This window comes from Astatotilapia calliptera, chromosome 5, assembly GCF_964374335.1.
Source record: "Astatotilapia calliptera chromosome 5, fAstCal68.1, whole genome shotgun sequence".
Lineage (NCBI taxonomy): Eukaryota > Metazoa > Chordata > Actinopteri > Cichliformes > Cichlidae > Astatotilapia > Astatotilapia calliptera.
In genome coordinates, this window is record NC_137426.1 from 24871795 (window position 1) to 24891252 (window position 19458).

The 19458-nt window shown below is 42.7% G+C and overlaps 1 protein-coding gene across 7 annotated transcripts in view; it reads right to left on the reverse strand.

Annotated features, from left to right (window-relative positions):
• kif21b (kinesin family member 21B) overlaps nucleotides 1-18858 on the reverse strand; it is a 67783-nt gene extending 48925 nt beyond the window's left edge. For all 7 annotated transcript variants that reach the window (XM_080301932.1, XM_080301930.1, XM_026168373.2 and 4 more), the window contains exon 1: nucleotides 18415-18858. In XM_080301932.1, coding sequence (XP_080158058.1) covers nucleotides 18415-18455 — 41 coding nt within the window. In that variant the 5' untranslated portion in view covers nucleotides 18456-18858. The remainder of the gene's footprint in view (nucleotides 1-18414) is intronic.
• Between the last annotated feature and the right edge of the window lie 600 nt (nucleotides 18859-19458).

Sequence of the window (19458 nt, forward strand, 5' to 3'; positions counted from 1 at the left end):
GCTCCGCTCGCTCTCTGTCTGTAACGACAGTTCCGAAGCCACGCTTCGTGCACTGATCATTACTAGAATAACTGCGTGTCTGCTCCAAACCCACCGCTAGCCTTCGCCGTGCTTGGGTCTAGCCAGCACGCCACACGGGCACGCCGAATTACTGTATGTGATCCGCCCGACCGTGACAGGTTGCACTATAAATGAAGATTTAATATGCTGCAAACACCAGCTGTCTTTGTTTAATTATATTCACATTTCCTGTTACAGAAGTGCACTGTGATAAATGTACTTAAATGTAGATAATGTAGCAATAGAGCATATCAGCCCCTGTGGGATTGCAAATGTAGTTGTACTACACAATATTTCAATAAAGTTATAATTTCTAAAGAAAAACTGGAAAATTTTTATTATGCTGAATCTCTTGGCAATATTAAGAAAGTTTTTTATTAGGCTCTCAATATGTACGCACGCACTCGCACACACAGACACACAAGTCATAGCGTGACTTTGTTTTTTTCTTCCTCTCGCTCAGCTGGCACAGTTTAGGAGGGCACAGTTTCCTTGGGAACTGCACAAACTGCCAGACTCCTAATGTGCTACGTCTGCATGTGTGAGCATATGTTTGTGTGCCCACTTCAAAACGGGATGGCATTCTAGTTAATCGCAAATGGCAAAGGCTAATACCACATCGTGCCCAATCGTCCAGTAATCGTCACCTCAAAGTCGACTGTTAACCTGCTCCCCAATTGTAGGAAAATGCCCGGAGCGAGTGCCAAGTCTGCTGCCAACAAGGAGGGAGGACCAGTAAGATCAGCACGCCAATAGCAGCTTTTTTGTGCGGTATTGTCTGTCTGTGTGTGTCTGTGTGTGTGTGTGGGTTCAGTCAACCTTCAAGAACAAACTGGTGATGTGATAGCCAAAGGGCTCATTTCCCTAATGTAAACACTCCAGCAAAGGCACCGCACACATATAAAGAGGCAGAGTTAATCGCATTCACTCGAGTGTTTCAGAGCGCCGTTGTCTCTTGTTTTCGGCACAGAGCCAATCGGGAAAGCTGCTCTTCATGAAAACTGTCCATTTTTCCAGAGAACATGCTCTTATCAAAAACTACATAACCAAGAGCTCCTCGCCATCATCGCCCCATCTGTTATACGAGAGATTAAACTTCCTGATCGGCAAATGAACAGCGGTGTTGTTTCTGTGCTCTTGTCCATCCTCGCACCTCGGCCTGTTTCGAGCCCTCCCTGAGTTCACTGCCAAAGAAAGCAGCAGACTAACTGGACTAATCACTGAATGGCAGAAGCAGTGAAAAAGGCCTTTTTCCATTTCCTTTTTTCTCCTGATAGCCGGGGAGATTAATCACCCGTGTGGACTTGTACTAACTCGCTCGCTTCCTCTTCCTCTGGCTTTCTTTCTTTCTACCAATCATGCCCCTCTCCTGTGTGGCGGTAACAAATGTTTGAAATGCAAACACACAAGACACCCCCTCCTCCCACCCGCAGTACATTCACTAGGTGTTGGCAGATGGCTCAAAGGTCATTTTGCCGTCCAAGAAAGGTTGTGTCAACAAGTAGAGAACAACAGGTGAGGTGGACCCTGATGCCCAGGGATTGGTGTGTTTTTTAGAAACAGGTTAAATAAAGTGAGAGTGATATTTGAAGAGCCCTGCAAAATCATGTTGCTCACATAGATGAGAAACTGACCTGTGAACAGCTCATTAAGTCTGATGACTGATGAGGATGGCAACTTTATTTGTTTTTTAACTTTCCTCCCTTACATGACAGACACTAATGATCGCACACATGCACTGAAAACATGTTGTAAAGTCATTGTATTGTGTGTGTGTGTGTGTCAGATTTAGCAAAGCCAAATGCATTCATGCTGCACATCTGCACCTATATGTAACACCCACAGATAAGCAACTGTGTATTTTCCACAGGTCAGCAGAATGCTCGGTCACGCCTCACACTTTTGCGTTTGCAGTTTAGTCATTTTACACAGCAGAGTTTCCAGTCGCACAACACATCCACTTAACTGCACATCCACTTCAGAGTCACAAGGGGGTCGGAGCCTAACCCAAGAGGAACAGTACAGAGTACATCACAGAGCCTACACACAGAGACAGGCAATTATAGACACTTAAAACCCATTAAGATTCACTAATTAACCTAACAAGCATGTCTTTGGACTGTGGGAGTAAGTGAAATACCCCCAGAGAGCTCACACAGGGACAGGGAGAAGAAACAGAAAGCCAAGCAGATTCAAGGCGACAATGCAAACCACTGCATTACCACTGAGCGAAAAGGTTCAGATATATGCTCTACCTGCACAACAAAGAGGAGTATTACCAGTTAGAACGACAAACGGTTCCCTCAAATGTTTGAGGAGTCCAAAGCAGGACTGAAAAAAAGGATGGTAAACTGGCAACAACAGCTTGAAAGGATTATGCATCTCTATGCCTGTATGGAAACCACATCAAGGAGGCATGAAGACAAAACACCCGTATGATTGCTGTGAACTCTCCGGACAATTAACCGCCGCTATTATTATATCAGATGAAGTCAATCAAGCTGGCAATTTAAAGAATCTGATCGATTAAGACAGCTGGTTTCTCACACACAGCTCAGGCCTGCAGGGCAACTGAGAAAAAGGCTAGCAATAAGATGGAGTAATGTACACTGTGAGCTACAGATGATGTTATTTAAAAAGAAAAACAATGAGAAGGACATTAAAATGTCAAACATGTCTCCATGAAGACAAAACAAATAAGTATCTGAAATAAATAAAGGAACAAAAGAGATGGAAAGACTGAGATTGCAGATACATGTGGAGGAAATGAGCTTACTCCAAAAGGAGTGGTGGTTTGGGCAGGATGCCTACAAGGTGTTTCGAGCATGCCCAACTTAGAGAAGGACCCGAGACAAACCTAAGACACACTGGAGAGGTTACATCTCTCAGCTGCCTCTGTGTCTTCCCAGAGCTGGAGGAAGTGGCTGAGGAGAGGAAAGTCTTGGCATACCGGCTCAGACAGCTGCCTCCCGACCCAGATAAGCAGCAGAAAATGGAATAAATTCATAGCTGTAACTTAAAAAACAAATCTAGCCTCACACTGAGGCCATGCTCCCTGCTCTTTTCTCCACCCACAGTGGCTGAAAGAGTGGGAGATGGCGCAGCTTAATATCCCTCTGTTGTCATTTCCCTCATTAATAACCAGCCAGCAGACAGACAAATGTAAAGCCTGTCATCATTTTTACTCTCCTACCGTTTCTTTCACACAACTCATTTCATTTGAATGAATGATGGCTACAGCCACCTGAACAGTGAGCCTGTCTGTTTATAATGTTGTCTAACAATGAATTATTGGTGTAAAGAATATGAGGCAGGCAGGTTGATTGCTGAAAAAATACGGTGTTCTCTCTTAATGCTAACCTGCATTTGGTCAATAAAGTTTCTCCATCTGTTTCTCCTTCACCGTGCATGACCTGAGTTTGAGACTACGAAGTAGTTGTGTGCAGGATTTGTTGCAAATCCACTCGTTTACAATCTGGGTCATGCTTTTCAGTAGTATTTCTATAGTTCTTTAAGTAAAGGTTTAACAGCTTGCTATGTTTCTGCTATGAATTTTGAGAGTCTGGGACAGTTATTCGAGAAAATATCCGCTAAAACCTTAAAGAAGATGTGTTGCAGCTCATTTTTTCATTCAATTACACAATGACATCAAAGCTATCCTCAATTATTTTCCTAAATAACACTGAATGTGCTCAGAAGTGTTTCCATTTAATTCCAAGCCTGTCTGTGCCTGTTGGTGGTAGGCAGCAGCTTCAGGATGCATCCCTGCTGGTTTCACTGCACCGCAGCCCCACCACGCTGTCAGCGAGCTGGGTGTTGTCTCCACACAAACACACGCGCACAACACACCACAGCCTGGATTTCTCGTAAACCCTAAGAGCACTTTGCCATAAAATAATACGCGAGCACACCCATTTGTAAAGAGGTCCATCAAATTGATTTTGAAATGAACATGAAACTGTTTCTTCAGCTGCTGCCAAACTCTCCAAGCCCTCCACATGGATTAGCATACTGCACCGTGTGCCCAGCTGGGCATGCAAAGAAACTTGATTAGCTTAGTTAGCTCAACAAAACAAAGAAATGACTATACTTCTTATGGAAACCAGAGGAGGCCGAACCCCTGTGTCAGGCTCTTGTTAAGAAGAGCCACAGATAGGGGCATGGGATGTGCAACTGATAGGGGATATCCTGGCTGGGCCTTTTCTGTGAGGAGTTTGCATGTTCTTCCTGTGCCCGTGTGCTTCTTCTAGAGAGCACTCTGGCTTCCACACAAGGACACACATGGTAGGTTAATTGGTGACTTTTAAATTGGACATGAGGTAGATAAAGCTCGGTACAAATGTATCCTCAAAATGTGACTTGCAGTCTAAAAAAAAGCTATATAAATGCGAGCACACCCATCAGCAGAGAATCGGTGACATTGGTGAGGTGAACCGGGAAAACAGAAGCTAATGCCCAGCACAGCCTGTTATTTATTTGTTTATTGTGACTTCATTACTTATTCATTCATTTCTATTTTTGCCTTTTTGTGAGTAGCATAAAGCGACGACACCTGTCATTTCATTATTCGACCTCGTGTTGCGTAATGATAATGAATATTGCATGCTTTTCCAGTCACTCAGGTGCTACTGACGAGCTACAGCGATGAAACAAAGCACCGTACACTTCCTATTTTCACATGCGGGAGATGATGACATCACATGAAATACCAAAGAATCAACAGGTATTGTCATATTTTACTGATGACGAATCCTCAAAGTTCCTCTTACTTAACTTCTGTTTCACCTAATCATACAGAGTATGTGGGGGTTGAGTTCCCAACCTGGTAAAGTTTTTAAAAGAAATCAATCCTGAAAAAGCCTTTGTGTTTTGGTAACATTATTTAAAGAGCAGAACAGTCCTAACCTTCCTGAAAGAGATTAACCAGCCCTACACAGATTACATAAGGAGCGCTGTGTCTCCATCTGGTTCCGCTCTGTTTGCTCGTAGCGTAACTCCGATTAGAGCTTCGTCATTGTCAGAGTTCAGATTAGGATTAACCCATCTGACACAGCCATGTGTTAGAGTGTATAGCCACACTGCAGAAACGGACATATCATTGTTTTCAGGTATGAGTAAAGTAACAGCCATAAAAAGTGCATATAAAGAACAAGTGTCCTAAATATTTTAACCGTGTAATCCCCAATGCATAAAAGTGTTAACGCATCCTTCTGGATTAAGTGTCTGGTGTGTGTGGTGCGGGTTTTTGACAGGTAGGTGAACAGCGATGACGTTTCCTCCTGTTTTTATTCTGTAATGAAAAGGCGCGTGCGTGTCATTGCAAGCCGAAGGCGTCCCGGCAATATGTGACGGGAGCCTTTGTCGGGCTGTTCACCTGACGACTGAAAAGCTGTTGATGTGGAGCCGTCTCACAGCCTTTGAACCATTTATCTCGCCCCCGCCCTCTCAACCTCTTTTATTTTCTAAGACTCAAACAAACAGAGAGGAAAAAGGGAAGAATGAGAGAGGGAAAATGAGAAGAACAAGAGAGGGAGGATAAAGTGGCGATTCATGAAGACTGTCGCATGTTTGACATGAAAAGCCCTGAGAACTCAGGAAATTGCTTTGGCCTATTTTGGGTTAAGGAGCTCTGGGCATATCAGTGACTGTGGGATGAAACGAGAGAGGCCCTGAGGTGCAGTAATGGATGGAGTGGAAGCAGACCACTGGCTGCTAAGGTCAAAATGAAAAAACAAATGTAACAAAACAGAAAGGATGACAATGGAAGGCCATTTGTTTCCACATCAGTTGATCGATGGGGGTCTCAGAGATCCAGTAGCAGTCACATAAGGCTGGTTTTTAGACAGTTTATTACTAGATTTAAAAATATGTCACATATATTCATGACTAAATTCAGTGTCCTAATTGCAAGACACTTCTAATGGCCAACAGAAGGGGAGTCCTTTGGTTGTAAAACGATGTCCCGCTGTCACCGCTATGACAAAATGACCCTGTGTCAATCTCTAACTTTAAGTCTTACCTGTTACAACATGTTGTTGTTTTTTTAAAAAAAAAAGAAAATTAGGTTCCTTCAGGTAGAATAGAAAATATAAAGCATTGTATGATTTAGGGTGGGTCTGTCTTGGGATTGACAAGTTGCTACAATCTGAGTTTGCCATGTCCTCAATCTGTCAGTTAGATCCACAACAGGATCCACTGCTACAAAGTCGAGGCTTCAGAAACAATTTGTGAAAACAGGACATCAACAACCGTGGTGGTTACATCCATCGTTTACAGTGCGGGGAAATAATTATTTGATCCTGCTCAATCTGTACATTTGTTTACTTACAAAGAAATGAGCAGTCTCCAATTTTCAGTTATTTAAGACACAAAATCAACCAAAAATCCAGAAAAGGCTCATTTTAAAGTTATAAATTAATTTGCATGTCAATGTGTGACGTAAGAAAACATGACTTAGTGTTTGGTGGAGAAACCAATAGATATAGTATTATTATTCCGGTATACACATTCCAAAAGTTTAAAGTACGACCAAATAGAGCAGGGCGAAATGACCAAAAATATTTATCATGATATACATTTGAAAATTTGCGATAACGATATAACTGATGATATAATTGACACTAGACAAAATACTTTACAACTCCACAACTTTATTAGTGCAAAAAAATAAATAAATAAACGTATTTTCACTTAAACAAGCAGATGTTTTTTTTATGTGCATTAAAGTCATATAAAAAATTAACACTGCAAATGCAAATCCTTGCTGACAGTTTAACCAAAAGGCATTTCCAGTGGAAATTGGCTGACATATCCTCAGCATAACCATGTATAATATCCACAAAACTTAAAAAGAGGTTATACACACACAATACGGTAATATTATCTTGAAGCACAGTACGTATCACTCCGCGAGGCTCCTGACTACGATAGCCGTAATACTCCGACAATCCATCAAGCAGTGCGGGTTTGTAGCTTAGCAAAGTCGTACTGAAACATTTGACAGATTTTCGAGCACCGTGTACCACATAAAAATCATTTCGAGGTCAGTAAACACAACCAGAATTCATACATAAGGCACATGGGATTATAAGGGGCACTGTCAATTTTCAGAAAAATCAAAGGATTGATTTTAAGTGTGCCATATTTTCCAAACAACACGGTAATAACGACAGCCCGCTAGCATGCGCTACCAAAAATAGTGCTTTGTTGTGTATCTGACAGACGAAAGCTAAACCAGTGCCACACCACTGAAGTTGCAGCATTTTTACAAACCAATTCTGGTTCATCTGTTTCATTCAGCGATCCGCTTTCGTCCTTCTCATTTTTCCTCCATGTGCGTATGAAAACAAAGGCACTGCGCATGCGCGTTTTACCCATATTTCTAACGCGATATTTCATTTTCTTATCGTTGCCCGACATTATACCGGTATTACCGTGAATGGTATGATATGGCCCAGCCCTACGACCAAATGAATGTCATCACCAGTAACATAAGTACATAGAATGGATCGCTGCAAAGATCAGGATTTCCACTTTCTACTTGATGCTACTTAATGTGAATTGATCGCGAACACTAATGAACAGCTTCTGGGATATTAAAGCTTTAATTACAACGTCTCTTCAGTCAAAAAGTCTGAATGCCGACCTCTTGTCTTACAGAAAAGACACAAGCAAGCAGAGGCTCGCTTAAACATTATTGAGCTACAGTAAGCATTTCTATCCTGTTGCCCATTTAATCAGTGCTCCCATCGATTTTTTTGGATCAGCTGTTTGCAGTGATTCCTCGCATAAAACCGTCAACTGTCTCTCTCCCTGCATCTGTCTGCTGCTCAATCCCTCACAGTCTATTCAAGACACCCTTCCCATAATGCCTGTGCTTTGCTCTCTTTGACTAATCAGTTGAGTGTCTGTGGACGAGAGTAATAACAACACACCCACTGCTATGACAGGATATGGAAGCAGGCCATTTCCTGCAAAATCTGTCTCTCACTTCGGTCTCCGATCCTCCACATGAGCCCAACATCACAGCAGGCTAACAAGCCACTATCCAAACACACACAGAGACACACATTTCATATGCAGGTCCAACACTCTCTGAGGGAATGGCAGAAAATAAGCAATGGACACCTGACTGTGCACTGTCCCTGGCAACATATGTTTATACGAGTTATGAATGAATTAAGCTGGCACCAAACAAAAGCAAATGAGGGGCGAGAAATTGCATTTTTCCAGCCTTGACCCTGGTCTCTGATTTATGGCAACGAGAGGGGGGGAAAAAATAACGAAGGAAGGCAAACACAGCAGGGTTATGAATATAAGTAGCTGGCTCAGGTGGGAGCACCAGAGGAGAAAGCACTAATAAGGACCAGTTGGACAAACTGGCAGAGGGAGACACAAAGTAAATATAAAGGAAAGCAGACTGAACGGATGGGAAAGCACAGAGGAGAATGCACACTGTATGTGAACAAGCACAAGCAGGGGAAACGGGCCAGTGGTCACAAGAGACTGGTGCTGTGCGTGGACAGCTGGCTTGCCCAGGTGGTACAATGCAGACTGGAAGATATAGGCATCTGTCCTGCCATACTGGTGGATACAAACGACTATGTCCTCACAAGCCCAGAGTAATGACTGCAAAAACAAAATATTTCTTCTTCAATTTCATTAAGGCATTCCTGGCTTACACAAAAACCCTCCCAATAAATTCTAGAAAGGATTCAGATTTCACAGACCACCACTAGTAACTTGATTAATACTCTGAGGATCAGCAGATAGCTTAAGATTCATATCAGTGCTGACTCTGGATCACTGTCTTCTGAGAGGCTGAGAGTCAAAGCAGTTCTACTATGTGATTTACCCAAAACAATAAGTGTTCATATTGGCATATACATGTGTGATATGTCAGCTGTATTTTACAGATTTACTCATAGTGAAACAAGCATTTACAGTTACATTCATAACAATTCAATCAACTATGTAAACTCACAAAGTGGTGAAACAGCGTCACTATGGAAACATAAATGCAAAGATTGTAGCCACAGAGAGCAGTAACCACACTGTAAATAAGCCACCTAATCGATCGATGATACTTGGCCATTTAAACATTCATCTTTTATTGCACGAGCAGTTTAGTTACACCCAGACACAAAATACCACAGCTCACAGCCTCGTTGGGGTTAACCTTATCTATCAAACTAACCTCACAGACTGGCGACCCTGTAGCCTGAGGCGCCGCTGCCAATTGGTAACGGGCGATAAGACAGAGGAGAATTCACGTACTCTGTGCACATTGGTTTGACTGGGTGCCTTAGCATGCAGGGTCGCATGCTACAGCAGGAATGAGTGCACTGGCTCATCCATGTTAGCACGAGCATTTCCTTAACCAAGCCAGACTTCAAGGACGGGCTTGTCCTACATTGTCTGGAAAGAGCTAGGTCGACTCTTGAAGAAATACTCTGTCAACTCTGTTATCTTTCCCCATCTCCATCAGGATTTTATTTTCCAGAGACACAGACTGTCATTGGAAGTTGTCCTTGAAGCTGAATGAATGAATAAATATTCACGCCCCGCAATAACAGAGCCAAGATATCAAAGACAAAATTAGAGCTGGAACCAGAAATTCACAGTAAGATATTTGAGACACTTAGGAGGCTCAAATATCCCATTTTTAGAGCTGATATTATCAGGTAAAGTAGGGCAGAGCTTAGTGGGAAGCTGGGCAGAGCACGCGTGAAGCATTGGCTGTGAAAGACTTTGGCCTAGGCTTTAAAAACTAAGCTATCACAGGCTGCGTTTTTTTGCCATCAGAGCATACCTGCCCACCAGTATATGAAGAGTATATAATACTACTACTGACAGCATAACAATAGATTACTTTTAGTAAAACCGGTGCAAATGTTATTTATTAGCCTGGTATTGACCATCACTGTGCCAGAGGCATAATCCCCCACCACCACTGCTGTCAAAGACACGCATTCGTCATTCAGTTTCAGATGAGCATCTCATTGTTACAGGGGCACATCAGTACGCATCATCTGAGCTAATTCTGGGTCAATCCCCACCCCACTTCCTCACCCCCCTCCTCATTTCCCCTTCCTACCCCCTCTCATTTGTTGTGTCTGCCGCTTCATGGGGGGGTGGAGGCACGAGAAAGAATCAAATTAGCTTCCTTTCATACATTTTCATGACAGACAGTCTTGTCAAGGTCAGAGAGGTGCCATGCTCCCCGAGTCTATTTCATTTCAACATCTGAAACAGAGAATAAGAGTGGATGCTTTTTAATGGATGCTGTAAAGCACCATGCCATCACTACGGTGTGCCATGGGGAAACCTATAATGTTTTTGGAAATTTTCAAACGACAGATCACACACTATCTAGTTCACTGTGCCAGTGGGACTGACAGAGGAAGCAGTGAGTTGACAAGAGGATCGAAAATTAAAAGCAAAGCAGCAACAAAAAGGAAAAAAGAGCCAAAAGTTTGCTTATTTATATCTTTCTCTTACATATCCAGGGTCAGCATCATTGTTTAGATGAATACATATGAAATTTTCATCTATGTGCTTAAGTGTGACACTGTATGTGAAATATTTTTGTTGAAATGTTTTACAGTTCATATGTCAGCTATGAAGCGAATGTGTGACAATTTCTCACACACACATGCAAAATACTAAGAATGAAATGCAGAGGTGGAATTATTTCAATAAAGGTCACCAGGAAAACACACACACAAAGAGCCCTTTGTTCAATGTTTTTCTCTAATACAGAGCCCACAACATACGCTGCCGAGCTGCAGACTGCTGCCATGACTCTGCTTGTCTGTCTGCCTCCCTGGAGGGCAGGTTAGCATTACCACCAGGCCAGACTCCCTCTCTGTCAGACAGCATTTAGCATGAGTGCTAATGCAGCCACCATCACCATGGCTGTCTGTCTGTAGGCATGTGAACTTAGCCAGTGGCTCAAGTCTTCGTTTATTCCTTTGTAGTATCAGGTTATTAAAAAAAACACTTTCACCTTAGAATGAAGATTATTAGTTTGATATGATGCAGCAACAAAGTGATTCTCCCAAGCTAGTTCTCCTAAGGTGTTAAAAAAAGACAAGGCAAGTTTATTTATAGAGCACCTTTCAAACACTACATTAATTCAAGGTGCTTCACGAGATACAAAAAACTGAAATGAAAGAGGAAAAAAAAAGAGAAAAAATAATAATGATAAGAAGAAGAAGAATATTAGTTTAACTAGCATAGCATGTATATGTATACATCTGTATGTGCTTTAGCCAGTAGACCACTCTGAACAGCGATTATTAACATCTATATGTTTTTAAAAAATACTTTTTTCCCCCTACATTTAACATTTATTTCATCATTCCCCTGCAATTACGTTACCTCCTCTGTTTGTGTTTGTCTAACATCTCACGTATACGTGATGGAATTTTGTTCGACTCGCCGCTAAATATGGAATGATTTAAAAACACAAGCCTGGCAATATGAACAATATTTTTTTTATCTTCTTTTTAAAACTAGCAAAGGTTGGAGAATAGCTAACCTCTGAGGGTAGGCAGTATAACAGCTAAATATCTAATCACCCAGTTTAGATTCAGATATGTGCACCGCTAGGTGATCGGATCTTAGAGACCTCAGAGACCTACCAGGTTTGTATTCATTAAACATCTTAAATAGTATATTTAGAACTCATTTAATGTTTTGTTTTGTTTTTTTAAATTAGAAATACTTTGAATACAATTCTATATTTTACTGGAAAATGATGAAAATGGAGGGCACTGAGAATTTGAGTTATAAGCTGTCTCTTCCTGGCTTTTGTTAAAATTCTACCTGCAGCATTTGAACTGTCATTGTCTGAAAGTCTTTTCAGGAAAGCCAATAAAATAAGCACTGTAGTATTCAGTAATCAGAAAGAGTCCATAACAGTGTTCCCAAAATGAAATTTAAGTGGATTTTCACTTTTAAAGGAAAACAAAGACTGCAGTAGGATTAATAAAGCAAAATTTTCAATAGCCATCCAGCTGTTTTCAACAAACAAGTACTAACAAACAGTACACTGCTTACCCAGAAAACCAGGAAACTGATAAATGCAGCATTTGACAGCTAAAGTGACATTTTTTTTTTTGTCTAACACAATAATGGGCAACTGAATTTCCCAAGAGGCCAATGAAAAACTGGGACTGTTGTGGAGGGCCCCAGCTGTCCCACCCCCACATATAAATCCTAATATTACTCCTCTGTAAAATAAACTATTGCTAACACATCAACATAAATATTATATATCATAACAAGTGCTAGTTTGTCACAATAGTAGAGGGCTCAGATCCTTTAAATTAAAATGATTTATTCGAGGATGGAGTCATGTACTATCTTTCTACACGACAGCACTCTCCTGGCTGCGCTGAATAATATCACCAGCTTTTATCGTGCGAGGCCTCTCAGTGTTTCTAGGCACCTCTTCCTCTCTGTGCTTCTATTTTAAATAAAGTTTTGCTGATTCAACCTGAACATCAGCAGATATGATGTTAACCCTGCTGTGTTAGCAAGCTAACATTCGCCAATTAGCAGTAACAACAAAGTACAGCCGACACCGGGAGGAAAGCTGTTTCTAAATATGAGGTGATAAAACTGCACAGTGCTGCAACTGAAATGTCAATTATAACCACATTTAATCGGTTACTCATTCCAGCATTTTTAAAGCCTTGCCCTGCTGACACCTCCCTCCATTCACACACAATAACCCAAAACAAACCCAGAGACACAAACGCCAGCAGTGATTAAGCTACTTAACGCCGTGAAGGTGATTATGGGCCAGCTGGTCACAAACACACACATCACGTCCCTTTATATCGGCACAGTAGGCAGCTCTACTGACACATTCACAAACATATAAATGTAGGGATGGAGTGTGATGAGTGTGAAGGAGTAAAAACTCTTGAACTTCACACTCCTATCACTGCCAGTTTACAGATTACAAAAGCAGAAGACTATCATTTCAGATTGTTTATGCAGAACATCTGACATTCAAATAGAGAAGTCAGTAAGGTTTTCATTTCAGTCTAGACAGGACATCTATGGCTCTCCATCTCTGTGCTTCTTCCTCTCGCCACGGGAACATAGCAAACACGTGCAGCTGCGCCCAAATTATTCATACACACGATGCCCAAACATACACACACACAGTCTGCACACTTATGTAGCATCTCATATTTGCATGCTACAGTAGCCCTTTTGACAGCAGACGAGACACTTGCTCCTTTTCATACTCCACCCCACTTTGTCCCCCCCCCCTCTTTTTTCCCTCTTTGATTTTTCTTTGTATTTATTACAGTGAATTGCAGGAAGCATTGCTCTTTTCAGCAGACGGAGAGCAGTTTATAAAACAAAGAGGACATCAGAAACTGACTCCGCAAGCCTCTCGCTCTCTTTTTTATCCCCTTCCTCTCTAAAAATACAGTCTGGACTTCATCCACGTCTAGTCTTCCCTCCAATTCTATGGCTTTTTTGCGTGTTTGTGTGCATGTGCATCTTTATATGTGTGTGTCTGTGTGCGTGCAAGCTCAGCAGAGCGCACAAAGACCTGCACTGACATCAGACTCATTCACACAGTGTCCTCTGTCTACGCTCACCCAAGAGGTGCTCTGTTTAAAAAGCCACCCCCCCCTCCAAAGGCACACTCAGTCCCAGTGATCTCTGAGTGACCACAACAATGTCGACACACATAAACTGGCCAAACTCGTTTTATGGTTTATTGAGATGCGCGGACCACAAAGCGTCTATAAAGATAATTATTTTCTAGACTGACCACACACGCTGTGAAAAGACTGCCCTTGTGGTTCAAGCAGAACGAGTTATTATTTAGTGGTCCAGCTGACATATGATGACACCGTGATGAGAGATACATGCAAATGCTGGACTGGACTGAAGCGCCTTTCATTGCTTAATGAATTCAAATGGATAAACTCAAATACAGATCTGTGTGTGTGTGTGTGTGTGTGTGTGTGTGCCTTTGAATGTCTGCGCAAAAGTGGGCGAATAGGAGGTAGAAGGAGGCAGGGGAAGAGAGAAAGCTGGTCACATTCCAGCGTTTTGGTCACACTTTATTTTGCACACAGTGCAGACGAGCTTGAGCAAGAGAGGGAAGTTTAAAATGGCGTAAATGTGTACACTCACAGTGCGTGTTTTTTATTTTAACTCAGGAGCGCGCAACAGAGTCGCAGACTTACTCCGAGAGGTTATTTTGAGAAAAGCCAGAGGCTCGTCTTTGGGTTTGTGTTTCTTTCACCTTTATGCTTTCTTTTAGCATTCGGTCCTCACTGAAAACACAGCAGCACACAAAGCAGGAAGTGAACAGGAAGTGTGGATGGTCCAGAAGCAACCTTACAGGAAGTCATTCTGCAACAGCAGCGCACCATTAGAGAGTACAGATATACTTAAACAGAGCAAATTCATAAATAGACAGCTTGCACAACTCATTTCCAGATCACTGGCACATGTATGACCTAAATATTGTTGATCTATTAAACACATAAGCTAAACATGTAACAAATTCCTTCACACCTCTGATCATTTGCAAACAACATCATATGAGTCTATTATACACTTGATAGCAGACGTGTAGTTGTGTGACTGTTTGGCAACCAGGATTAAGAAGTGCAGCTTGGCAACCTCACTAACTTCTTTGTTCTGCAGACCTTTTTTGACCTCAGGGAGCTGCAATCTGTTTGTAAAGCCCCTGAATCCGCAGAGCCGGATTATTCAACAGGTTTTTCTGTGATAAACAGGGTGACGGACAAAACACCCAGCACGACTGATTTCTGCACATCACCGTGTCCGGGTCTCAGCTCATGTTCAGTTCAGACAGCAGACAGCTTCTTCAGTACACTTGCCAAAAAAAGCGCTCACAGTGCTATTAGGTTAGCTTGAAGGGTAACAACAACTTTGAAAACAACAACAACAACAAAAACAAAGAACATAAAATCACGTGCCCACAACCAGACAAGCATGAGGAGGAAGTGATGCACAGCTGCGGACGGCCAACTTGGGCGTGTGCTCTGTCATGTTTCCTGCTCCTCTCACCTCCCTCGAATCCAAACACGCCGACTACGAGCGACTTTACAGCCTCATCAACACAACAACACTGTTTATACGTTTCCCATTGCAGTGATCGGTGTGTGTGTGTAACTGTGTGTGGGAGTGGGAGATGAATGTCGTGACCAAGTGTAAGACTCCTGCCATGAGGAGATTACATTGCAGCACTACCCTGTGACCAGTAAATACAGTACTGTAGGCTTGTAACACACACATATGCACACACACTTTCCCACCAAACCCAGCTGTTTTAGCAACAACCCCCTTGGGAGGTTGTAACCCAGACACAGCCCGTGTGGCAAACTATTAACACACACAGGAAACAGGCGAGACTGGTAGCCGACACAGGACAAGCGTCCAACAACAAAACACCACCATTTTTTTTAAACTCCCATTTAAATCCTTTGTGTGTCAGCTGTGAGGGGCCACTTCCCCCACTCATATTCCCGCTGCTCTTGTTTTGTTTCAAAGCCGGTGGAGCACATTAATGGATTTATGAAGAACTTCTGTAGAGACGCCTTTTACACTGGCTGATCAGCACATCATAAGAGTCCAAGAGATAAAAGCTCATCTTTTTCTTTCCCCTCAGCTGAACTCTCATCGCCTTCTAGCCAAAACGGTCTGCGTCATAACTGTCCGCAACAACCCAGTCATCCACCTGTAGGGTTTGAAGGAACACTGAATATTTTATGCTTTTTTTCCCCCTATTCAGCCTCATTACTGTCATCACCCCAGAACCACAAAACCATGAGGGGGAGGGGGGCAGTCGAGTTCAAATTAGACAGAAAGCAGAGCCTTAAGGTGAGAACATGGAGTAACAATCAAAAGATCAGGAGGCACAACAGCATTAAACAGATTTGTCTTTGAGTCTATTTCTACCAAGCTACGGGGGCTGACTTAGCACTTCAGCAGCGGGCGAGTCACTTGATTTCTGAAATGAGTAAATGGCAGGGACAGAGGGCAACGGCGGGGGACAGAGATCGATATGCAAATGGAAATTTACACACCGCTCACCAAACACGCATGCAAGGGTGCAAAAGCTGAACTATTGGCGGGCCACTCTCACTCAGAGTCTGTCCTGACGTAAAGCTTTCAACCGGGGGTGCAAAATGCAACACTCAACATAAAACCAGCGAGAGTGGGAGCCTGAACTTAAGTGCATGTGTGTGTGTGAAGGTGATGGTGAGTGTGTCTACTTATCTACTGATTATAGCCTGCTTGCACTCGACTGAGCCGATACTGTAAATGGATGCAGCTGGATAAAGACGCAAAAGCCAGGCCGGGGGCAATTTAACAACAACTGTTTAGGAGGGAATTACAGTAGATGCATCTGATCATGTCTGCAATGCAGATCCACTGACTCAAGCGTGCGTACGGATCCAGGATTGTAGGATTGTAGGTCGTTCAGGAATTGGATGCTGGCAACACGAGACTGAGTATGCGTTCATTGGCCTTCACGTCAACCCCGTTGCCCTCGTAATGTACATTCGCACATGCAGATGCAGACATAAGCTCTGAGCCAAGGGCATTGCATGATGGGAGCAATTAAACGGCGTCCCCTCTTATCAAAGGCCCTCTTCTCTGGGAATAAAAGAGGCTCGGAGGTCATTGGGAAAAAGTAACTGCTTATTCAGCAGGAAGTTATCTTTTTCCATGTGTTTATTTGCAAGCTTCCCATTTCCTGTCAAACACACACACACACACACAGATCACATGTGATGAAAAGGAGCAGCATCGGCTCACCCAGCAGAGTAATTACATGTTACTACTTAGCCCCTGTTTAATTACAGCAAGACTTTCACGCTAATAAAACTAATTCCGAGGTACTCTCGCGAAGATAATGCTCCTCTGCTGATCTGACCTTCCTTACTGAACAAAGAAATGAAAACCTGTTCACAAACTGATGATAACGTCAAAAAGTAAATTAAAAAAAGGAGCAAGAGGGAGCTAAAGGCAGACGTGTTAGTCACTGAGTCATTTACACATCAACAGGCCTCTTGGCTGGTCTCTCTTTCGCTAAATTCAGTTCAGCGACAGCCACCAGCGGCCTATACGGCTTCCCTTTTCACCTTTTTTCTGTCAGCACCACCTACTCCACTTCCTGTTACAGTTGTCACAGCGAATGAGCACAAAGGAGATTCACTCTGTGGCTGACAATGAGGCAGCTGATAAAGCCTTCCCCTGGGGAAATGGGGCCAGTGTTTTTAAAGTTCATCTTAAAAGCCTGCTTTGCTGGACCAACTCCCCACCCCCATTCTCAACCCCCACCCCACTCAGATCAATTATTGGAACCCGGATTGGGATGTGAGGACCTCAAATGGGTGCTTCATGAAGCATAGTTATGTTTGTGTAGTTTGTTTTATGTGTAGATTGAAAGCCGGTTACGCAGTACTGCCAAAAGGCGGTCGCTCGCTAATGTGACAGTCTGTGTGGCTCTGAGTTAATTGGGGGTCTGTGGGGTCTGTCAGACCACCGCCACAGCTTTGCACACTGTAAAATGAGCATGATTACAGGTGAGTTTTTAGAGCACTTTTTATGCTCACTTCTTATGATCAAATCTTATTTTGGGATTTTTTGCTCACACACATGCAGAAAACTGTCTCCTCTCACCAATTCAAGAGCTGCTGTGCTCCCCAATCCAACAAAGGCAGTGAATGTCACAGCTCTGAAGGAGAGATTCTCTTTGTGCTCGATTCATTTGCTGCAGGACACTTTTTTGTGTTCTTAAGCACAACAATGCTCCTGCTTTTTAACCTAGTTATTGACCTGACTCCGTCATGCATATGTAAGCTGTTGACTAGGCATGGTTATAGATGCAGGTAGGTGCATGTAAGAATAATATCAGCAAAAATTGGTTAGGAGAGAAACGCCCATTCTCCTCCCTGCACCTGGCTGCAGCTGTCCTTGTCACTTCACCCAATGTTAAATCATGAATGTAAGACGCTGTGTGCAGAACTTGTGCATACAAACGTATACACACAACACCACCACCACATGAGAACAGTTATATACGGATATAGCGTGAAACAAACGCGTGCTTTTGCCTTGTCGATACTGTGCAGAGCGCCGCCCAAGTAAAATAAGGTGGAATGGTATTCTCCGTGGCTGTGTAATCTCCTGAATCCCAGAAATGGACGGAGACATCGGGGAGCGTGGAAAACTGTAGGTGTGCATGATGCATTTCATTAATCGCCGGGAGGCACAGACACAAGCGTGCTCTGCTAAGGTCTGCAGATTTCCAGCAGACAGACGTCGGAGGCTTACCTCAACGCAACCTTCACACAGCAGTCTCCCTGGCTCCCCATGGCTGCTTTCAAGGTTCACGGGTAAAATATTTCGGGTAATGTTGTGTTTTCAGTGCTCGTAAACCGTGCGCTGCTGCTGCGGCCGTGGCGTGGAGGTGGGGGTCTCCGGTCAGCGGGAGCAGCCGTCAAGACCTGCCGGGGGTGAGGTGCCTCATCTGGACTCCTGTCCTCTTCTTCTCCTGTGCCGTGGCGGTCATCGCTGTCTCTCTGGCGTGTGTCACATCGCAGTGCTTAACCCGCTCTTTTTTTTTCTTTCGCTTTTTTCTCTCCGTGGTCTAGCTCAGTCGCTACATCCTGTTTAAAGTGCCTGTGAGGGAAGCATACGAGCGTCTCTCTGCAGCCACACCGCTTCTCTGAGCGAGCACGCTGAGTGAGCGCTGAGAACTGGAGGAGGTGGCGCCACCTTCACTGACGCTTGGAAATGTTCAATTCGCCACTGAACCTTTAATACCAGTGTCTCCCTGCTCCCTGATCACTGCCCCACTCTAATGTAGTATACACATTTGTGTAGGATGAGTTTTACTCATAAATAGTGAATAATTTATTAATTAAATCAATAACTTACTATTAACTTTCACTACATTCAATAATCAGTGACGAAGATGATGTGATACCTTTTCAACATAAAATGATATAACTTTATATTAAATATTTATAATATGATATCATATAATATAATATATCTGTGTTCTACTATTCAAAACTATAATATCCTAGAATAGAATAGAATAGAATAGAATAAAATAGAATATGTCTATTCTATACTCTGTTATTCATTATAGTATTCTATGCTATACTATAGCATAGTAATATATACACATATACTCTATTATGCTATGCTATTTTTTATATGCTATCCTATATATAGGATAAGATTAGGAGTTAGTCTATACTGTACACCTATATATAGGTGTGTGTGTGTGTGTGTGTGTGTGTATATACAGTACACACATATATATATATGTGTGTGTGTGTGTGTGTGTGTGTGTGTGTGTGTACTGTT